Genomic DNA, 21,670 nt, shown 5'->3' with positions numbered 1-21,670 from the left:
GGGTGCAGCTGGCGTGCACGGTGGTGGCCATCCTGCTGCAGTTCCTGTACCTGAGTGCGGTAGGCTGGGCGCTGCTGGAGGCGCTGCACCTCTACCGGCGCCGTAGTGAACCCCGTCATGTCGACCGTGGTCCCATGCGCTTCTACCATGTACTGGGCTGGGGACTGCCTGCCTTCATCACCGGTGAGCCCTGCTGTCAAACCCTGCTCCCATTCTGACCCCATGCCCTGGACCACCAGCTGCCTACCTCCACGTGGGTGAACACCTTTTGGTGGCTACACACCCCCTTCTAGGCTATGGACCTGCTGCCTGAATCTCTCTCCCACAATCAATTTGATGCATGGTGGGGTCCTATTCCATGTGTAACCCTACCCCCAGAATATAGGCCCACCCCAAATGCATCTTTACCAGCATAGCCACACTGCTGGATATAACCTTGCCTCCAGCAGGATAGTCACGCCCAATCCAAAACAGCCTCACTCTAAGAGTTTAGCTCCACCCTTAACACCATAGTCCCACCCTGATACATAGGCAGAGTCCTAGTTATGCCCTCCTCTATCAGACCCAGTTCCCAAGATTTTAGACAGGCCCCTGTGTCCATAATCCTACCCTCATTCATCATAGCTCTGCCCCCAAACTTTCAGACACACCCCTGGGGTCATAGCCCCCTCCCAAAGAGTATAACATTTTATCCCCACCGCAGGCGTTTAGCCCCACTCTCATCCATCATATCTCCACCCCAAGAGCATCTTTCCCAACCTCTTCAATATGCTCCTAGGGCCATAGCCCTTCTCCATCAATCATACTCCCCCGGGATCTTAGCGCCGCCCTCATCAGCATAACCCCACTCCGAGAGACTAGACCTGTACTCTAGACCTGTACTAACCTCTTATACAAGCCTCCCGTGCCATATCCCTGCTCTTATCAACACTGCTCTCAGCACTGCCACAGAGCTTAGACAAACCTCATTTGCATAGCGCTGTCTCTACCCAGCGTAGCCACACCCCCAGCAGCAGCACCTTCTCTCCAGCCCTGTGGCTTCCACGAGCCCCGTCCTGCCCTAGCTTCACACTTTCTAGCCCCACTCCTCCCACCTTAGCCCAGTCTCCTCTTATAGCCCGGCCTACTGAGTTGGCCCTGCTCCTGATCTCTCCTTTGCAGGGCTGGCTGTGGGGCTGGACCCCGAGGGCTACGGGAACCCCGACTTCTGTTGGCTGGCCCTGCATGACAGCCTGGTGTGGAGCCTGGCTGGGCCCTGCGCTGCTGCCATTGCTGTGCGTACAGGGCTGGAGGCTGGGGAGGGCATGGGACCCCCTGTCACCCTGCTCACTCCCTGCACCCCCAGGTCGGCATCTTCTTCCTGGTGCTGGCAGCCAGGGCCACGTGTGCCACCACCCAGGGCTTCCAGAAAAAGGGCTCAGCGTGAGTCACCCAGCCGGGGTCAGCCGTGGGGGGGCAGGGGACATGGTGGGGATGGGGTTGCTCAAGGTGGGCATGGGAGGTTGGGGCACCCATAATGGGCACAGAGGGTGGGAGCACGCATAGAGGCTAGGGTGCACTGGGGGCTAAGGGGCACGCATGGGGAGTTGGCCTTTTGGGGACCTGCAGAGGGCACCACAGGATGGACTGGGGCATCCATGGGAGGCAGGAGGGCACTGGGGACTGGGCTGCCTATGAGGAGTATGAGGGGACAGGGGGGCTGGGGCATCTATAAGGGCAGATGGGCGCAGGGCAGCCGTGGGGAGCAGGGGGGTACAGGGGGCTCGAGCCAATGGGGGGCATGGGAGCATGGGAGGTTGTGGCAACTGTGGAGGGCAGGAGGGCACAGCAGGGACTAGGACACCCATGGTGGGTAGGGTGATATAGAGATCTGGGGCATCCGTTGAGGGCAGGGAGTCAGGGGAGTTTGGGGCAGCTGTGGAGGACAGGGGGTATCAAGGGCAGAGGCCCTCATGGGGGACTGAGGGGGCTGGGGTTAGGCTGGACCAGGGGAGCTCAGGGGGCTGGAGCACCCATGGATGGCAGAGTGAGTCAGGTTGGGGTTGGGGCATCTGGAGGGGGAGGGGGCCATGAGGGGCTGGGGCAGCCCCGGGTGGCAGAAGTACAGAGGGCTGTGACATGAGCTGTCATTGTGGTGACACTGGGGTGCCATTGGGGTGCTCAGGTCTGGGGTGCGCACAGCTGCAGTCCTGCTGGCCATGCCCAGCCTGGCCTGGCTTCTGGCCCTGCTCTCAGTCAACAGTGACACGTTGCTCTGTCACTACCTGTTCGCCGCCTCCAACTGTCTCCAGGTCAGTGGCAACCACCTGAGACTCCACCCATGGGACCTCCAGAGCCACCGCCCCTGGAACCCCCAAAGAGTCCAGAACCCCAAAACCTCTGCCCCTGGGATCCCCAGTGACCACGACCCCTGGGACTCCCAGAGCCCCCTGAACCTCACATCCTTGGGACTTCTAGAGTCCCACACCTATTTGTAGGACACCCAGTGGGCACAGAGAGGTCCTTTGCCATATCCAGGGCACTAATGGGAGATATCCACTGTGTATGGGGGCACCTCAACCACTCCATGGTGCCCATGGAGGGCACCCAGTACATATGGGGGTCCCTCTTCCTGAGATATCAGTGGGGGGCACCTAGTGGGTGTGGGGGGATGCTCATTCTCTTTGAGGTGCCAATGGAATGCACCCAATCTGGATGGTGACCCATTGACCAGTCCAGGGTGCTGCTGGTATCCTCCCAGGCTGTACACACCCTTCCTTGTCCCCCCTGCCCCCTCTCTGCCCAGGGTCCCCTCATCTTCCTGTCCTGTGTGGTGCTGAGCAAGGAGGTGCGAAGGAGCCTCCGCCTGAGCTGTGCCCGCTGCCACCACCCACCTCTGGCCACCAAGGCCACCCTCACTCCTGTGAGTGCTGGGCCACATGGGGGATGCAGGAAGTGAAGGGCAGCCTGTGCCATGGCTATGACATCCTTGTGCCCTTAGCAGGCCTATGGCAGGGACAGCACATACGTGGCAGGGCGACTGTACCCCTCCCCAGGCGGTGGGTCCTCGGGGTCCCTGCACAGCACTGCACGCTCGGGCAAGAGCCACCACAGCTACATCCCCTTTGTGCGACGGTACTGGGCACAGCAGGGGCCAGGGCATGGGTTTTTGTGGTGTCCTGGGCTGGTGTGGCACTGGGATGACAAGATGGGATGGTGGGGTAGCAGGGTGCTGGGGTAGTTGAGTGGTGGGTTGGTCAGGTGGCAGTATGGCATGGGGTATTGGGATGGCAGGATGGTGGGTGGTGGGGTGACATGGTTGTGGGGGTGTTGGGATGGCTATGTGCTGGGTTGTGGGGTGACATGGTTGTGGGGGTGTTGGGATGGCTGTGTGGTGGGGCAGTGGCATGGGTGCACAGCAGTACAGTGGCAGGGTGGCATGCACATGGAGTGGTGAGGTGGCAGGTTGGTCACAGAGTGTTGTGGGGGTGTTAGGGTGAAGAGGTGGCAGCGGCAGGTGTCAGGGTGATGGATATCAGGGTGGTGGGTGTCAGTGGATATTGGGGTGTTGAATGTCAGTGGGTGGATATTGTGTCAGTGGGTTGGTGTCAGTCAGTGGGTGACAGTGGATGGTAGGTGTTTGGGAGTGGGGATCAGGTGTTGATGAGTATTGTGTCTCCACAGGGAGGACTCAGGTCTGGCAGGCAGCCCGGGGCCAGTAGCACTGCCTGAGCCTGGGGGGCTTTTCCTTGATGCCCAGGACCAGCCCGAGGGTACAGTCTCACCCATAGGGCAAGTGCGCCCAGCCTCGGCCCAGGGGGCAGGAGGTGTCTCTGGGCACCCCCTGACCTGTGACTCCCCAGAGCACGACACAGACTCGGACAGTGACTTGTCCCTGGACGACCCGAGTGGATCCTACGGCTCCACACATTCCTCCGACAGCGAGGACGAGGCCCCCTGTGGCTGGGACCCCCTGCCCGGGGCTCCCTCAGGTCCCCCCTGCCCTGGTAACAGCCCCAGGGGGCACCCCGTGGAGATAGGGGACCTTCAGCCTGGCAGGGTGCTGATGGGGAGCACCTAATGGGTTGGGGGAGGTCCCTTGCCTTGTCCAGGACACTGATGGGGGGCACCCGGTGGTTATCGGGGTCCCTTGTCCAGTGTAGAGTGGTGATAGGGCCATTGAATGGATTTGGGGGGTGGGAGGGGGTCCCTCATCTTGGCTGGGTCGTGATGCAGGGGGCACACAGTGACAAAGGATCCCTTGTCCAGCCTGGAGTTCTGATAGACATAGTAGTATAGTGGGTATAAGGGAGAGGGTCCCTTGTCCAGTCTGGTGTTGTGATGGGAGACCCCTAAAAGGTTTGGGGGTTCCTCATGCAGTCAGAGGTGCTGATTGGGGCACACAGGGGGGAAAAATGGCACCTTGTCCAGTTTGGGGTTTGGATGGGACTGACGCAGTGGGATTGGGTGCATCCCTTACACTATGTGCTGGTGGGAGCACCCAGTGAGGACAGGGAGGTTCCCTGGTCCTGCCTGTCCCAGCTTCCTTCCTTCCCCACAGGTGACTCCCTGGTGCCCCTGGGGTGCCCATACTGGCCAGGGGAGTTTGTGACGACAGCGAGTGAGAGTGAGGGACCAGGAGGTAGCGAGGGGCTTCGAGTGCAGCCAGCAGGGGGCCAGGAACATCCCTGGGGTGACCCCCCCCGGCCCAACGGCGAGGCACACCCCAGGGAACCCCTGCTGCTGCCCCTGCCCCACCCCCACAAAGGTACGGGCTGCCATGGCACGGGTGGCACTCCAAATCTGGCCTCCCCACCCATGGGTGATGCTGCTTCTGCAGGGATACTGAAGAAGAAGTGCCTGCCCCCCATCAGTGAGTGGGGCAGTGCCCAGCGCCCTGGGCCGCCCCCACCGCTTCCCGAATGCACGGCTGCCTCCTCGGGCAGCGATGCAGGGGCCCCCCCTGTCCCTCGGCCTCGGCAGAGCCTCCAGGAGCAGCTCAGCGGCCTCACCCCCATTGCTATGAGCATCCGCACAGGCACTGCTGACGAGGACTCCTCTGGCTCTGAGTGAGTGCCCACCACATCTGAGGGGTGCTCACTGGGAGTTCTTTGGGTGCCAGGGTTCCCTCTGGGCACCTGTTGGGTTTGACGGTGCTCTTGGGGTGCCAGGGTTCCTGTTGGGTGGACAAGCAAACACCACTTGTTAGGTACCCTTTGGGTGCTTGTCAGACGCAAGGATGGCTGGGTACCAGGGTGCCACGGTTCCTGTTGCACTCTCATTTGGTGCCACGGTTTCTCTCAGGTGCCCATTGGGCACAGATTGGGTCCAACACTGCTTGTTGGCTGCCCATCAGGTGCCACAGTACTGACTGGACACCCATTGGGTACAACATTACCTGTCGAGTATCCATCAGGTTCCAGGGTTCCCTTTGGGTGTCCACTGGGTGTCAGGGTACCCAACAGGTGCCCTTTGCATGCCCATCAGGCAGGTGCCAGGGTTCCTTCTTGGGTGCTCATTGGGTCCCAGCAGTCCCTTTGAATCCAGCGAATACTGGGTGCCAGGGTGCCCATCATGTGCAAGGTTGTTTGTTGGGTGTCCATAGGGTGCCAAGGTAACCAACAGGTGACCATTGAGTGCTAGGATTCCTCTGGGGTGCCCATGGGGTGCAAAGGTGGCTGTTGGGTGCCCACTACTACTAACTACTGGGTGCCCATTGAGTGTTGGGGTACTCAATGAATACTCATTGGATGCCCATTGACTCCCACACTCACTGGGCGTTCATCAGGTCTAACTGCACCCACTGCGTGCCAATTGACTGTCCATGGGTGCCCATTGACCACTGGATGCCCATTGTGCATCCATTGACCATTATGTATGCATTCGGTGTCCACTGACTGTCCATTGGGTGCCTCATGACCTCTGCGTGCACACTAGGTGATGCTTGGGTCTAACAGCACCTGTTGGGGGTGTTAACTGTTCAGGAGTGTCCACTGACCACTGGGTGCCCCTTGGGTCTAACAGTGCCCATTGGGTGTTGGAGTGCATGTTGGGTGCCCATTGACTGTCCAAAGGTGCCCATTGACCACTGGCTGCCCACTGGGTGTCAGGGTGCCCACTGGAGCATTCATTGGGTGCTGGGGTGCCCACTGGGTACCCCTGACCACCCATGGATGCCCAGGGCAGAGGTGGCACAGCAGCACTAACCCTACTCTTCTTTCCTCCTCTACCCCCCAGATTTCTGTTTTTTAATTTTCTCCATTAACCCAGGGGGGCTGGGGGCTCCCCCCCAAACCCCACCCCACCATCTCCCCCCAGGGGTTGGTGCTGGGTGCTGGGGGGCACAGAGGGCACCCTGGCACCCACCTCCTCCATCATGCATCTGTCTGTCTTATTTTTTATTCTCCCGCCATCCTGCACTTTGTATCCATCCCCCACCTCCCCCCATCTGTTCGTCCCCCCCACCAGGAGCGACGAGACCTCGATCTAATGGGGACCCACCCAGCGGGCAGCCCACCCACTGTGCCAGGGACACCAGGACAGGGAGGGCACCAGGATGGTGGGGACAGGGGGTGGAACACACCAGGACTGGGGGTGCACAAGGATGGGGAGAACATCAGGAAGGAGCAGGGAGCCACAACCCCCCCCTCAGTGCACTTTGTATCCTTGCAGGGATTGGCACCTTGGGGAGATGGCACAGGGTGCCCCTGTTGTCCCCCCATGATCACTCCCAGCCCCTTTGCCCAGCAGAGTGTTTTATTTAAAAAATACATGAAAATACAGAAAAAGGAATTTATAACCAACTTCCCCCATTGTGCCAACTCCCCTTGCCCCCCAAGGTGCCAACCTCCATGAAGGTGCAACCCATCCCATGGTGCCAACTCCCCTAGGTGGGGGGCATGTGGAGGGGGGATCAGATAGGGGTTACAGGGAAGTCTGGGACCCCCCTACCCAGGGGTGAGGCTCAGGTGGGGGAACCCAGGGATGGGTGTTGGGGGGATGAGGGACCCCTGGGTGCTGGAGGATGTGGGGGGTTTCCTACTGCTGATGGGACCTTTTGTAATTAAAGCAAAACTCAATGAGTGCCTCGGCTCATCCCTGGGGAGGCCCCTGGCTGCCACCCCAACCTTAGCTGGTCTTAGCAGCTGGGGGCTCCAACTCTGCAACTGCGCCCCGCAGCCTGTCAACCCAATGGGTGCCTTGGCTGCTCCCTAGGAGTCCCTAGTGCTGCCTGCCTCCTTCCAAAATCCAGTGGATGCCTCAACTCATCCCTGGGGTGGCCTTGGCTCTGCCCCCCCAGCCTAGGTACCTTAGCTGGTACCTAGGGGGGGGGGGGTCTGGGTGCCCCCAGGGCCTCTGGGTGGATGTGGGTTGGTTTGGGGATGTCACCTCGGGGTGCTGCTCACCGCCGTCTTGCGGGAGGGCCGCAGGCGGGTAGGGGGGGGTCCTGGTTTGCACCCTGAGGCACCAGTTGGGGGGGCTGCCCGTGCTGCCCCTGCACCTGCAAAGGGGAAAGAAGCCACAGGGAAACTGAGGCACGGGGGATGGGGCATCCCCTGTGCCCCCCGAACCCCACCACATCCTTACCTCTGGGGGTGGGGGTCCTCCCACCTGTTGCTGGAGTCCGAGGGGACACCTTGGGGAGGGCAGTGGGTGCCGGGGAACAGCCAGAAGGGACAAGGGTGGTGGTGGTCCTGGTATGGGGCTGGCGGGTGGGGGGGGGGCAGGAGACTGTGCCCCCCCTCACCTTAGCCTGGCCTGGGGAGAGAGGGGGGGTTGGGGTACGGCCCAGGAACCCGCGTGGCCATGGTGTCCCCAGCCCCTTGCCATGACTACCTGCTGTCCCTGCCTGGGGGGGCTCTGACCTGCCCCGGGCACCAGCCCCCTGCCCCTGGGGAGGGCATGGCCGGGGGGGGCCTACGCGACTTGGGGGGAGCCCCCTGCCACCCGAGGGTCCCTTTGCTGCTGCTGTGGAATTACGGCTGGGGTGTGCCTGAAAATAGAGCAGGGGACATCACTCAGTGAGCGCCCCCCGCTCCACCCACAGGGCTGGGGGCGGTTCACGATGCCCCTTGGAGACAGGGGGGGCACTCACTGCCCCCATCTAGAATGGGTTTGGGGGGGATCTGGGTGTTCAGCCCGGATGGGACATGGCTACACTGGGACCCCTACCACCGGATCTCACATACCTTGGGCACACTGGTGGCAGCAGAGGCCCCCCGGGCCTTGGCGGGGATGCGGGGGATGGGGGCAGGTCCCCGAGACTCCACGGTGGGCAGGAGCGCCCGCACCGGGCTGTCCTTCACCACGAAGGTCTGGCGGCGGGGGCTGCGGGGTGTGGTGGTGGGTCCCGGGGGGTCTCCGGGAGCGGGAGGGGGCAGGCGACACCCCTCCAACTGTGCCGCCAGGCGCGTGGCCTCCCGCACCATCTCTTCCAGACGGGCCCCGCTCAGGGGACTCCAGCGCGCGTTGCTGCCCCCGTGCTGGCACCTTCCGCCCGGGCTATCCTCATCCTCCTCTTCCTCCTGGCTGCGGATGGGGAGGGGGGAGGGGAAATGGCGGTGTCAGCTCCCAGCGCCGCTGCCAAGAAGTAGGAGGAACCCCCCCATACCATCCAGGACCCCATTCATTATGTGACACATCCCCCAGAACCACATCTATGAGGGGCACATGTCCACAGGACCCCCAGGACCGTGTTCATGGGGTGACAGGTCCCCTAGGAGCCCATCTTTGGGGTGTGATATCCCTTGTGGCCCTCAGGACCCCAGCTATGAGTTGCCACATGCCCCACAACGCCATCCATGGGGTAACATGTCCCCTAGGACACTGACAATGAGGTGCCCTATCCTCCATGTCCCCTCCTATTCCCTATGTTCCCAACTATAAGGTGCCCTGTCCCTGCTGTTCCCATCCATGGGGTGCCCTGCCCCACTACCCTCCCGTACCTGTCAGATGGGGACAGCACGCCAAAGTCGAAGCTCTCCTCGGTGACAAATCGAACATCTAGGGGGACACTGGGGGTGAGCCCCGGCCCCTCTCCGCAGGGGGGAAATATGGGGGACATGCAGCACTGGCACTGCCGTACCTCGGTCCTCGGCCATCGCCTCGGGGCACCGGGGCCACCTGCGGGAGCTGGGGTAGTCACCACCGACTCCATCGGGGTTCCCCACTCGTGCCCCTACCCGCCCCCCCGTGTCCCCAACGCCCCGCGGGGGCCTGGTGGCTCCGGCCAGCGCGCGGGTGACACGGCCAGTGCCAGGCACCGCCGGGCTCGGTGCCACCGGGATGGGGACAGAGATGGCTCCGCCGGCGCCAGGAGGCGGGGGTGACACCGGCGACCCCCGCCAGGGGAACCCACAGCCCAGCACCCCCAGCCCGGGTGTCCTCAGTGCCACAAGGGGAAGTCCCAGCCCATCATCCTGATCCATGTGAGTCCCCAGTGCCACAATGGTGGTTCCCAGCCCCCATCAGGGAACCCCAGCCCAACACTGAGGGGGTGCAACCCCGCTGGGAGGTTGCAGCCCCACACCCAGGGGAACCCTCGTTCCACACCCAGGGGTCCCAGCCCCACACCCACACTCCGATCCCGGGGGACCCCCAGCTCCACATCTTGATCCTCAGGAGGTCCCAGCCCCATGCAAGGGGACTCCATTCCCATAGCTAGGGGCCCCAGCCCTTCACCCCGATCCCTTAGGGACCCCAGCCCGACACTGAGGGGTCCCAGCCCTGCATCCCGATCCCGAGGGAGTCCCATCCACATTCCTAGCCTCCCAGCTCCCAGGCGGGGGGTGTCAGCCCCAAACCCCGACCCTAGGGGTTCCATTCCCACTCCTTGGCCTCCCAGCCGCACACTGTGGGGTCTCAGCCCATAATGGAGCGATCCCTCCCCCACACCTGGGGAATCCCCCAGCCACGCACCCTCAGCCCAGGAGACCCCAGTCCCACATTGGGGGGTCCCAACTCCAGACTAAGAGGGCTCCAGCCCCAACGAGTCCCAGCCCCGCACCCCAATCCCTTCGTGACCCCAGCCCCACACTGAGAAGGTCCCAGCCCCCACCAGGGGTTCAGGCCCCATAACCCCAGCCCTGGGGGTCCTCAGCCCCCACCAGGGGGTCCCAGCCCCTCACCCCGACCCCACGTCTCCCCATCTCCGCATAGGGTTGTTTACCCGGCGCTCAGCGGCCCACCCGATCTCCCCGCCGGTTTTCCCTCTACCCGGGGGTCTCGGTCTGCCCTCGTCCCCCCTCTCCCCCACCACCTCACCGCCCCCGGCTCCCGCTCGTCGCGCGCGCCAAGGAGGCGTGGCCTAACGAAAGGGCGTGGTCTCGTTCGAATTCCCCCTCCCCTTGCGGCTCAATCGCGGCGCGCCCGCCCAGGGTTCCGATTGGCTCGCACCCTTTGAACCTCCACTCTGATTGGCCAGTCTCCTCGCCTTTCGCCTCACTGATTGGCTCTTCCGCTGCCCTACGCCCCGCCCTCATCAGTTGGGGGTGTGGCCCGGAAGCGCGGCGCCTGAGGGTCGTTCCGCCGTCGGTGCCTCCGCAGCATGGCCGCCGTCCCGCCGGACTCCTGGCAGCCGCCCACCGTTTCCATGGAGACCACGTAAGGGGCGGGGCTTCGCCCCGATACCGGCACCGGGACGGGAGGCCCTGCCCACCCCTTGTCCCGCCCCCTTCCGCGGCACCGGTGGTAAATCGGTGTCCGCTCCCTCTCCCTCCGGCTTCCATGCAGCCCCAGTGTTCTTGCTCCCGGTACGGGGCAGTCCCCGGTGTTCGTGATCCCCCGGTATGAGGCAGACCTTGAACTCCACAGGTGCTAAGAAGCTCCCAGTGTCTCCAGAACGGGACAGCTCCGTTATCCCCCAGTATGAACCAGTCCTGGTTTCCGCCCCGTTACTAGAGGGCCTCTGGTTCCCCCGGTGTCCCCCATGGTGTTCATAACCCCCAGACCCCTCGGTACCAGGCAGATCCCAGTGACCCCGTGGTATCCCCTTTGCCCCAGTGTCTCCCAATACCGCGCAGAACCAGCCAGTCCTGGTTGTTTCCCCTGGTACCAAGAGCCATCCATGTCCTCCTGGGGTCCCATTGCCCCCCATCCCCTCTCACCCCTGTGGTCCCTGTCCCTGGCTGACCCTGGGGGATGGGGGGGAGGGGAGTGGGGGGTCACGTTGAGGTGTTTCCTGGTACCCTTCCTGTTCCCATTCCCATTCCCTATATTCCTATTTCCCATTCCCTGGATGGGCCTGCTCGGTGCTAGAGCTGTACTAATAGCACAGCCCCCTGACTTTGGTCTGAAATTGGGGTTGGGGGTCACAGTGGGATGACCCTGCCCTGCAGCTGCAAGAATTGACCCTATAGGTGGAGGAGTTCACAGCAGGGTGACCCCCTGATCTCCTGTTCCCATTCCTGGTTCTGTTCCCCACTCCCAGTGTTGTTCCTGTTCCTGGTTTTCCCATTTCCAGGATAGGCTCTCCAGTGCTGGAGCTGTACTGACAGACAAAGCCCCTAGCTTTGGTCTGAAACTGGGTGTGGGAGTCACAGTGTGATGACCCTCTCTCCCATTCCTGCTGTTCCCATTCACAGAATGAGCCCGCTGGTGCTGGAGCTGCACTGGCAACACAGCCCCTGGCTTTGGTCTGGAGCTGGGGATGTGGGTATCACTTTGGGATGACCCCATTTCCTTTTCCCATTCCCAGTACTGTTCCCCATTTCTGATGCCTTTCCCATTCCCATTCCCTGTGTTCCCATCCCAGGATGGGCCCACTTGTACTGGAACTGTACTGGCAACACGCCCCCCGCACCTGCAAGAACTTTGCTGAGCTGAGCCGCCGCGGGTACTACAACGGCACCAAGTTCCACCGCATCATCAAGGACTTCATGGTGCAGGGAGGGGACCCCACGGGTACTGGTGAGCGCAGGCCTCTGAAATCTCCCTGAGACCTTCCCTGATGTCAGGGGTTCCTGCTGACCCCTGAATCCCTCTGCAGGCCGTGGTGGCGCCTCCATCTACGGGAAACAGTTTGAGGACGAGCTACACCCTGACCTGAAATTCACTGGTGAGTGGGGCCAGCACTGGAAGAACACTGGAGGGGCATCCCTGGGACCCCAGGACCCCACCTATAGAGGGGCAGGACCCCTGAGAACACACCTGTGTGATGGGATGGGATGTCCCCTGTGTCCTTGTCCATGGAGTGACATGACTTCCAGGACTCCAGTCATGGGGTGGCATGTCTCAAGGAGACTGGTTGTGGAGTATGTCCTCCAAGACCCTGGCCATGAGGTGACATGTCTCCCCTGTCCCCCAAGATCCCGTCTAAGTCCTCTGTGCGACAAGTCCTCTGTGTCCCCAGAACCCCATCCGTGGAGTGACGTGACCCCGAGGACCTTTGCCATGGGATGCCCTGTCCTCTATTTCCCCATTCCTGGTGTGACGTGTCCCTGTGTCCCACAGACACCAGGATCCTGGTGATGGCCAACATGGGGCTGGACACTAACAGGAGCCAATTCTTCCTCATGTTCTCCTAGGACCTCTCCATTGGATGACATTTTCCCCATGACACCAGAACCTCAGCCAGGGGATGACATGACCCTGAGACCCTATCTTTAGGGTGGCATGTCCTCCATGTCCCTCAGGACCCCATCTCTGGCGTGGCATGTCCTCCAAGACCCTGGTCATAGCATGGCGTGTCCCTCAGGTTGCCAGGACCCTTGGCCCATGTCCCGCAGGCACTGGGATCCTGGTGATGGCCAGTATAGGGCTGGACAGCAATGGGAGCCAGTTGTTACTGATGTCCACTAAGACCCCTCTGTCAGGTGACAGGTTCCCCAGGAGCCTGTCCATGGAGTGACATGTCCCAAGGATCGCAGCCATAGGATGACGCCCTCCAGGATCCCAATCTTGGAGTGACATGTTTGCCAGGATACCGGGATCTTGGCCATGAGACGACATCCCCGCATGGGATGACATGTCCCCCATCATGCTGGAACCTAGGCTGTGGGGTGGCATGTCCCCTGTATCCCCATCCATGAGGTGACATGTCCCTGTGTCTCACAGGCGCTGGGATCCTGGCAATGGCCAATGCAGGGCCGGACACCAATGGAAGCCAATTTTTCCTGACACTGGGCCCGGCACAGTGGCTGGATGGGAAGCACAGCATTTTCGGGAGGGTGTGCCAAGGAATGGGAGTGCTGGGGCGCCTAGCCATGGTGGAGACCAACTCCCAGGACCGACCCCTCGACGATGTAAAGGTCATCAAGGCGTATCCATCGGGATAGGGATGTGGGGTGCCCTCCCTCCAGATTGTACTGCTCATTTGTAATAAAGGATGTTGGATGTGGTGGGCTCCCCTATAGAGTGGTGGTTTTAGGGGGAGGTGGGGGAAGTGTCTTTGGCATAGTGGGGTCTGGGAGGTTGTGAGCCCCACCCAAAAGGGTTTGTGGGTGCCCTTGGAGGGGTGGGTGTCTCTCCTTGAGGACATGGAGCTCCCAGTGGCCCGAGTTCCTGGGTGTGCAGAGTGGATGCCAGAGACCCAAATTTACCCCTACTGTGTTGTGTCTGTGTGTCCTCAAAGTTTCCTGGGACTGTCCAGAGTGTCCTTCCAGCATGGACCAGTTGGATCACTGAGCTTTGGGTGGAAAGGGGGGCCCAGAGTGTCCCCCCAGAGTGGGCTCCCCACACAGCACTGGGGACCTTCAAACTGGCAGTGGGGTCCTCATGCCAGCACATACTGGGTTCCCCCCCCCCCACTGGGCACTAGGTAACCCCCCCCCCAGCAATGGGTATCCCCTCTGGCTCTCGATGTCACCCCCCTTGCTCCTAGTGCAGGACCTGGGACAGTACTGGGAGCTGCTGGATGCTATCAGAATGGTGCAGGGGAGATACTGGGAGCTACTAGGGGATAGCAGAGGACTGGGGGACTCTGCATCTGCAGTTGGTGGGGCTGTGGGGATACTGGGAAGGTTCTGATTAAGGGAAGTAGGGAGATCGGGGCTTCATTCTGGGGAGTGGGTGGTATCGAGAGTGTCACTATGGCACAGGGGGGCGCACTGGGAGTGTCAGGGGGGTGCTGGGGTTACTGGGCAGGGAGCACTGAGGGTCTGGTCTGGGGGTGATCCCGGGGGCGGTACCAATGGTCCGTGGTGTACTGGGGTCTGGAGGCAGCCTCGGGGGCAATCCCAGGGCAGTAGCGGTGGTCTCGGGGCGATCCCGCGGCTGATCCTTGATACCCGCGCCCGGGGTCACTGGGGATGAGGAGGCGGTACTGGGGACGGTGCGGGGAAAGGCACCGGACTTCCTCGGACTGATGCCGGGGATCTGAGAGCTATCCTGGGGACAGTACCGGTGGTCCGAGGCGGTACCGGGAGTGGTGAGGTGGCCTCGCGGGCGATGCGGGGGAGGTGCCGGTGGTCAGGGGAGGTACAAGGGATTTGGTGTTGATCCCGGGAATCTGAGGGGGATCCCGGGGACAGTACCGGGCTTCCAGCGGGGAACCGGGCTGTGGAGGAGGCCCTGGAGTTGATACGGGGGCCATCCCGGAGATTTAGGGGCGTTTCCGAGGCGGAGCCGGAGGGGTCCCGCGGGCCCGGGAGGTACCAAGGATTTGGAAGCAGGCCTGGAGGCGGTGCGAGGGTAGATCTGGGGGTGATTCCGAAAATTTCGGGCCGATCCCAGGGGCAGTATCGAGGGTCCGTGATGGTACCGGGGAAGGGGAGGCGGCCCCAGGGGCGATCGCGGAGGCGGTACCGGGGATCTGGGGACGATCCCGGGGGCGGTCCCGAGCCGGTCCCGGTCTCCCCGCTGGCGATCGCGAAGAAGACCCCGGGGCACTCCCTCGGTGCGCGGCCGGGACCGGGGCCGGGAGCCCCGGGCGGTGCCAAGGGCGGTCCCGGGGCGGAGCCGATCGCGATCGCGGTGCTGGTGCCGGTGTCGGGGCAGCGACGGAGCCCGGGGCATGGCGGGCCTGGGCGCCTCGGAACCGGGCACCGGCCCCGGTCCCGTCCCGGCCACTCGCGTGGAACTCACGGTGTCCTGCAGGTAGCGGGGCTGCGGCGGGAGCCGGCACCGGGCGGCGGGGGCGCGGGGAGGCGCTGGTGCTGGCATTGGAAGGTGCTGGGAGGCACTGGGTTGCACTGTGGTGTATGGTAGCTGCCGTTGGAGGGTGCTGGGATGCACAGAGAGGCACTGGGAAGTACTAGGGAGCGGCTTTGGAGGGTGCTGAGGTACACTTGGAGGCGCTGAGATCCCGTGGGTTGCAGTGGGAAGCATTGGAGAGTTGGGAGCACTTGGCGTTGTAGGGCACTGGGTTGCACTGGAACGCAATGAGACGCATTGGGGGGCACTGGAGTGTCGCAGCAGCTGGCGTCGAAGGATGCCAGGGTGTACTGTGATGCACTGAGATCCCCTGGGATGCACTGGGAGGTACTGGAATGCACCGGAGAGTGGGAGCAGTTGGTGGTGTGAATTGCTGAGATGTACTGGAATGCACTGAGATGCTCTGGAAGTCACCGGGAGACACTAGGGAACGGGGTACAGTCGGCAATGAAGAGCACTGGGAGGCACAGAGAGGCACTGGGAAGCAAGGCAGCTGGTGCTGGAGGCACTGAAATGCATTAGGAGGCATTGGGATTCACTGGAAGACATTGGAATGTGCTGGGAGGCGTTGGGGACCATGGGGAGCACAGGGAGTGTTGGGTATGGGGACAGAGGGGCACTGGGTGAGCCAAGTGTTGTGAGGGTGCGGGGCACTGAGGGGAATAGGAGGCATAGGGGGGCATTTGGGGGTCTCTGGGACTGGGAGTGCAAGGAGGTAAGGTTTGGGGGATTCTGGGGATGAAGGAGGGTCAGGTGGTACCCTGTATCCTCTGCACCCCCTGTATCCCTTGCCCACCCTGAAACTCCTGAATCCTCAGGCCGGGCTGCACTGCACCATCTGTATCCCTTGTACTCTCTGCCCACCCTGCAGTCCCTGTACCCTCCCTCTGCAACCTGAGGTCTTTCTTTGGTGTCCTGACACATAGCTGTACCACTGACATATGGCACTCTTAACATGTGTCATGCCCTGCACCCTGTGCAGATGTGTCTGTGCACCCCAACGTGTGTTATGGGGCACATCTGGCAGTGCGCCCCAACACCCAGCCATGCTCACCAATACCTGGCCATGCTCACCAACACTGTACTGTGCACCCTGACACATGGTTGGGCCCTGAAGTGCATGGCCCCCCAACATGTGTCAGACATGCTTTGCATGCCAGTCCATGTCCTGGGGCACACTTGGCTGTGCACACCCTGCCACGCACCCTGTCACACAACAGGGCACGACATGTGGCTGTGCACCTCAACGTGTGTTCTGGGGCGGGGCACATCTGACCGCACAACAGGTACACACAGTCACAGACACAGCCAGGTGCTCACACTCACACACTCACACACACTCACATTCACACACACACACGTGCGCGCACACTCACATGCACATTCACAGTCCCTCCTCCCTGTCCCCCAGGCAGCTCCTGGACAGAGACACCTTCTCCAAGTCGGACCCAAGTGAGTGAGGCAGGGGGGATGGGGTGTATTTTGGCTCTTGTGTGTTTTGGGGAGTCTCTGGGGGGCTTGGGGTTTCTGGGGGTTTTGAGGTCTCTGGAGGGTGTTGTGTGCTCAGGGGATTTTTAGATCTCTGGGGGGTTTGGGGGTCTCTGGGGGATTGGGGAGGGTCTCTGAGGTATTTTGGAAGTATCTGGTGGTTTTAGGGGTTCTCTGGCAGCATCAGTGTCTCTGGGGAGTGTTGTGGTCTTTGGGGGTTTTTGGGGTCTCTGACGTGTTTTGGGAGGCCTCTGGGATTGTTGTGGTTCTATGAGGTTTTGGGGGGCTCAAGGACATTTTGGAGGGTTCCTGGGGTATTGGGAGCTCTGGGGAGCGTTGGGGTCTCTGGGGATTTTGTGTGGTCTTTAGAGTTTTGGGGATCTCTGAGGGATTTGGGGAGCCTCTGAGGTATTTTGGGGGTGTCTGGAGGAGCTTAGGGGGTTTTGGGGGGGTTCGGGGGTGTCTCTGGGGAGTTTTGGGAGTTGCTGGGAATGGTGGTGTCTCTAAGAGTTTTGGGGGTCTCTGGGGACGCCTGCTTCCCCTGATCCCTTCCCCTGCAGTCTGTGTGCTGTACACACAGCGCCCTGGCAGCCACCAATGGCGGGAGGTGAGTGACCCGATTGGTGGGGGACAGCCAATCAGCATGTTGGGCTGTGCTCAGCTGGCCAATTGGCATGTTCGTGTGTACTCAGCCAGCCAATCAGGATGTTGGGGTGCTAGCTGGCCAACCAATCACCAGCATTCTGGGGCAATGAACAATCAGCATGTCTGTGTGCCAACCAGATGGCCAATCAGCATGTCAGGGATAATGGCAGACAGCCAGCCAAGCAGCATGTAAGATTCTGGCCTATCAGCATGTTGGGGTGATGGCCAACTGGCCAATCAGTGTGTTGGAGTGCCAACCAGCTGGCCAGTCACCATGAGCAATCAGCATCTCTGGATGCAGCACATGGACAATGAGCATTCTGGGATGCAGCAGCCATCCAATCAATGTCTGGGGGCAGAGCAATCAGCCAACCAGCATCCTGGGGATCTGGGGAGCATGTCGAGGTGCTGGGCAGCCGGCCAATCAGCTGTCAGCACGCAGCAAGGCCCTGTCCCCCTATAATTAACAGTCTGTTAATTGCGGGGTAATGAGCAGGGGGTGGGGTGGCCCCGAGGCACAAAGCGGCACCTGGGCCCTCCCCGCCCCTTTCCCACGCATGTTCCCACACGTGCCCCGATCCTGGCCTGCTGCCCACCCTTGCCCCACCTCCTCCGCCCACATGTGTCCTCATGTCCCCAGTCTCATATCCACATGTTCTCATGTCCCTGTGTCCCCGTGTTGCTATGTCCCCGTATCTGTACTTTCCCATGTCCCCAGCCCCGTGTCCACATGTTGTCATGTCCCTGTCTCTCCATGTCGCTGTGTCCCTATATCTGTATGTCCCCATGTCCACATTCTCATGTCCCACTGCCCCCATCCCTATGCCCCCACTCTCATTCCCATGCCCCTGTTTTCCAGTGCTGTGTTAACACATCCCCATGTTCCCATGTCCTCATGTCCCTGTATCTTCATCCCTATGCCCCCATGTCTCTGCCTCTCCATGTCCCCATATCCCAGTATCCCCATCCCCCATGCCCATATTTTCATGTTCCCATTCCTATGCCCCCACGTCTCATTATCTCTATGTCCCCATGTCCCTGTGTCCAAACCACCACATCCCCTTCTCCCTGTGTCTCCATGTCCCTACCCCCACCCCATCTTTTCCTGTCACCCCATTATCCCCACTGTCCCCATATCCCCCAGTTTGGCCGGACCGAGGTCATCGACAATTCCCTGAATCCTGACTTCCTGCACAAGTTTGTCCTTGATTATTGCTTTGAGGAGCGTCAGAACCTGCGCTTTGACCTGTGAGTGGCCCCTGTGACCCCAGTGTCACCCCCAGTGTGAACCCCTTGTTCCCCAGGGTCACCTCCTAGCTACCCTGGCATAGCCCTCCAGGGTGCCTTGTCCCCATCCCTGTTCCGTGCCCATTCCTGGACCATTACCACCCTTGTTCACATCCCTGTCCCCATCCTTGTCCCATCCCATTGTCATCCCTATCCTATGCAGTCCCCATTCTGTCCCTATCCACATCCCATCCCTGTCCATTCCATTGTGTCCCTATCCCACCCTGTTCCTTTACCCATCCTTGTCCCATCCTATCCCTATTCTTTTCCCCATCCCATCCCATCCCATCCCATCCCATCCCATCCCATCCCATCCCCACACCTAATCCATCCATATTTGTGTACCATCCCTCTCTCATCCCATCCCTCCCACTCCCTGTCCCCCTCCATCCCATCCCTGTCTCCATCCCTGTTCCCATCCCTGTCCCATCCAAGCCACCCCTGCTTCCCGTTCCATGCCCATGTGTCCTCTCTGCCCCTAGGTATGATGTGGACTCCAAGAGCCCTGACCTCTCCAAGCATGTAAGTGCAGGATCAGTCAGCCCTGCTCCCCTGGCCTCCCTGGGATGGGCATCCCCCGGTGACACCCAATATTCCCCATCCTGCAGGATTTCCTGGGCCAGGCATTCTGCACCCTGGGGGAGATCATCGGCTCAGCTGGCAGCCGCCTGGAGAAGCCACTGACGTGAGCCCCCCCTTTGCCTCAGTGTCCCCATGTCCCACCCCAGCGAAGCTCCTGATGTGAGCCTCTCTTGTGCCCCAGTGTGACCATGTTCCTTCTAGAGAAGCCCCTGACATGAACCCCCCAGCCCCAGTGCNCCCCGAGAAACCCCTCGTTTGAGCCTCCACTGTGGTCCAGTGTCCCCAAAGTCCTCATGGTCCCTATGCACTGCACTGGAGAGAAACTCCTGATGGTAGCCCCACTTGTCCCCAGTGTCCTGTGATCCCTTATGTCTCTGCCCCAGGGAAGCCCCCAATGTGAGCCACCTCCCCCACTGATCCCAATGTCCCCATGACCTCTCCCATGGATAAGCCCCTGACATGAGTCCTGCCTGTGCCCCAGTGTCCCTGAGCCCAGTGTCTCTGAGGTCACTATGTCCTCTTTGGAGAAAATCCTGGATTTCTCCAAAACCAGTGTTTTGGAGAAAACTGGGAAACTCAGTATCCCCATGTCTCCCCTGGAGAAGCCCTTGACATGAACCCCCATGGTCCCAGTGTCCTCATATCTCCCCAGGTCTCTTTTGTGCCCAGGATGGACCCAGACCCCAGAGCCAGCAGTGGCATTTTGGATGGTGGGGGGGGGTGGCTTTTGGCAGGAAAGGCATTTTTTGTGGTCTGGCTTTTTGCCGGTGTTTGATGGGTCTGGCTTTTTCTTGGGATGGTGGCTTTTGGAGGGAATATGGTTTTGGGGGATCTGGCTTTTGAAGGATCTGGCTTTTGGGGGGGGTTCTGGGTTTTGGAGTGATCTGATGTTTTTGGGGTTGGCTTTTTCCGGGGCAGTTTGTTTTGTGGGAATTGACTTTTTGGGGGGCTGAATTTCTTTTGGGGACTGGCTTTTTTGAGGGGAGAAACAGCTTCTTTTTAGGGTGCTGGAATCTGGGGGGGAAGCTGGGTTTTTTTTTGTAGACTTCCTTTTTTTGGGAGGGGGGCTTTTTATTGGGTGGGGATCCCCTCCATCACCCTTCAGCATGTGTCCCTGCAGGATGGGGACAGCCGCCATGCACCCCCGGGGCAGGAGACCTGCCCCGGCTGCCTCCAATGGGTAAGTTTTGGGGCGCTCAGTGCGCGGGGGACCCCCCAGGACACCATGTGTGCCCCCGCTATGCTTACATCTCATCCCGGCAGTGGCATTCCGGGGAAGAAGTGCGGCACCATCATACTCCTCGCTGAAGAGCTGGGAAATTGCCGGGTGAGCCACGGCGGGGCAGGAGAGGGGGCGTAGCTTGGGGACCTCGCAATATCGGGGGTGGCTGAGACGCACTAGCCCGCAGATGAGACTGTGAGCTGTTAATCCTCACGCTGTGTCCCGCCTGTCCTGGATCCCTCCTTCCCTCATGGAGCAGCTGCCCCGAAGGATCCCACCCCGAGGAGGGTGCAGGGGGGATGACTCTCCCCGATTCTACCCCTCAGGACGTGGCCACACTCCAGTTCTGCGCCAACAAGCTGGATAAGAAGGATTTCTTTGGAAAATCTGACCCCTTCATGGTCTTCTACCGCAGCAACGAAGACGGGACGTGAGCGACCCCGCCTCAAAACTGCAGTGACCCTCCCACACCTCACAGGAGGGTTCAGCCCCAGCACAGGACACCCTTACGTCCCCGTGGGCTGGCATTGGCGGGGGTGTCCAAAAATCCTCACTGCACTGTGGGGGTGAGTGACTGGGGGAGTGTTGAGCTGGGGGAGTGACTCCCTTGTACCCCCTTGTCTTCCCCCCAGTTTCACCATCTGCCACAAGACCGAAGTGGTGCGGAACACACTGAACCCCGTCTGGGCAGCCTTTGCCATTCCTGTGCGTGCCCTCTGCAATGGGGACCACGACCGGTGAGTGCCAGGGGACTGGGACCCCCTGCACCCCCTCTTTGGCCCCAAAGACCTCCTTCTCCCTCTTCTCCCCATCTCTAGGGTCCGCTAGGATCCCTGAACCCCTTTCCCCCATCTCTGTCATACCCGGGGACACCCTGAACTCCCATCTCTGTGGTTCTCTGAGACCCACTGAACCCCCTTCCCCCCATCTCTATGGGCCCTCAGGACACCCTTTTCCTTCTTTCCCCCATCTCCCAGATCCTCCAGGAACCCCTGCACCCCATGTCCCCATCTCTGTGGTACCTCTGGACTCCCAGAGCCCCCTCACTCCATGTCCATGGTACCCCAGGATCCCCTTCCCCTCTCTCTGCAGTCCCCCAGAATCCCTTCTCCTGTGTCTGTGGTACCCCAGGACCCTCTTTACCCCCTTCTCCCCATCTCTGTGGTACCTCAGGACCCCCTGCAGTCCTTCCACCTTCTCTGTGGCCCCATGAGACACCCTTTCCCTCACTTCTGTAGCCACCTGAGACTCTCAGAACCCCTTTCCCTGTCTCCGTGGTACTAGTAGCACACATCCCCCACCCCAAGGGTTACCTGCTTCTGCCCATCTGGGCAATGGGCATCACAGCTATTCCAACCCCGCCCCCTTCCCCCCCCC

General features: G+C 61.0%; 4 protein-coding genes across 9 annotated transcripts in view; 3 read left to right on the top strand and 1 right to left on the bottom strand.

The window, feature by feature from the left end:
* The window catches only part of CELSR2 (cadherin EGF LAG seven-pass G-type receptor 2), a 30,535-nt gene extending 23,983 nt beyond the window's left edge, over positions 1-6,552 (top strand). The window contains exons 25-35 of the mRNA XM_041489631.1: positions 9-183; positions 1,162-1,274; positions 1,346-1,422; positions 2,165-2,291; positions 2,786-2,902; positions 2,984-3,114; positions 3,664-3,752; positions 3,843-3,986; positions 4,541-4,747; positions 4,820-5,048; positions 6,448-6,552. Coding sequence (XP_041345565.1) covers positions 9-183; positions 1,162-1,274; positions 1,346-1,422; positions 2,165-2,291; positions 2,786-2,902; positions 2,984-3,114; positions 3,664-3,752; positions 3,843-3,986; positions 4,541-4,747; positions 4,820-5,048; positions 6,448-6,469 — 1,431 coding nt within the window. The 3' untranslated portion in view covers positions 6,470-6,552. The remainder of the gene's footprint in view (positions 1-8; positions 184-1,161; positions 1,275-1,345; positions 1,423-2,164; positions 2,292-2,785; positions 2,903-2,983; positions 3,115-3,663; positions 3,753-3,842; positions 3,987-4,540; positions 4,748-4,819; positions 5,049-6,447) is intronic.
* On the bottom strand, positions 6,519-10,276 carry PSRC1 (proline and serine rich coiled-coil 1). Of its 5 annotated transcripts, none has more exons than XM_041489634.1 (7): positions 10,243-10,276; positions 9,065-9,102; positions 8,925-8,982; positions 8,169-8,508; positions 7,816-7,972; positions 7,567-7,737; positions 6,519-7,480 (listed from the first exon to the last, which is right to left on the bottom strand). In XM_041489634.1, the coding sequence occupies exons 2-7, from the start codon at positions 9,078-9,080 to the stop codon at positions 7,365-7,367; spliced, it is 858 nt and encodes a 285-aa protein (XP_041345568.1). In that variant the 5' UTR covers positions 9,081-9,102; positions 10,243-10,276; the 3' UTR covers positions 6,519-7,364. The 5 variants fall into 5 exon arrangements, with proteins under 5 accessions (XP_041345568.1, XP_041345567.1, XP_041345566.1 ...); XM_041489633.1 differs by having other exon boundaries at positions 6,526-7,480; positions 10,148-10,258; XM_041489632.1 differs by lacking the exon at positions 10,243-10,276 and having other exon boundaries at positions 6,527-7,480; positions 9,065-10,123.
* A 173-nt stretch (positions 10,277-10,449) lies between these two features.
* PPIL1 (peptidylprolyl isomerase like 1) lies at positions 10,450-13,316 on the top strand. Of its 2 annotated transcripts, none has more exons than XM_041489598.1 (4): positions 10,450-10,581; positions 11,732-11,886; positions 11,966-12,034; positions 13,033-13,316. In XM_041489598.1, the coding sequence occupies exons 1-4, from the start codon at positions 10,526-10,528 to the stop codon at positions 13,251-13,253; spliced, it is 501 nt and encodes a 166-aa protein (XP_041345532.1). In that variant the 5' UTR covers positions 10,450-10,525; the 3' UTR covers positions 13,254-13,316. The 2 variants fall into 2 exon arrangements, with proteins under 2 accessions (XP_041345532.1, XP_041345533.1); XM_041489599.1 differs by lacking the exon at positions 10,450-10,581 and adding an exon at positions 11,560-11,628.
* Positions 13,317-14,765: 1,449 nt separating this feature from the next.
* The window catches only part of LOC121365462 (copine-5-like), a 14,658-nt gene continuing 7,753 nt past the window's right edge, over positions 14,766-21,670 (top strand). The window contains exons 1-10 of the mRNA XM_041489658.1: positions 14,766-15,012; positions 16,481-16,521; positions 17,118-17,164; positions 18,347-18,450; positions 18,972-19,011; positions 19,098-19,174; positions 20,192-20,251; positions 20,335-20,398; positions 20,620-20,723; positions 20,926-21,030. Of these exons, the coding sequence (XP_041345592.1) occupies positions 14,930-15,012; positions 16,481-16,521; positions 17,118-17,164; positions 18,347-18,450; positions 18,972-19,011; positions 19,098-19,174; positions 20,192-20,251; positions 20,335-20,398; positions 20,620-20,723; positions 20,926-21,030 (725 nt within the window). The 5' untranslated portion in view covers positions 14,766-14,929. The remainder of the gene's footprint in view (positions 15,013-16,480; positions 16,522-17,117; positions 17,165-18,346; positions 18,451-18,971; positions 19,012-19,097; positions 19,175-20,191; positions 20,252-20,334; positions 20,399-20,619; positions 20,724-20,925; positions 21,031-21,670) is intronic.

The sequence above is a fragment of the Pyrgilauda ruficollis genome, unplaced genomic scaffold (genome assembly GCF_017590135.1).
Source record: "Pyrgilauda ruficollis isolate IOZ18807 unplaced genomic scaffold, ASM1759013v1 scaffold95, whole genome shotgun sequence".
Lineage (NCBI taxonomy): Eukaryota > Metazoa > Chordata > Aves > Passeriformes > Passeridae > Pyrgilauda > Pyrgilauda ruficollis.
The sequence above is the reverse complement of the archived record's forward strand: the minus strand, read 5'-3'. Positions and strand labels throughout refer to the sequence as shown.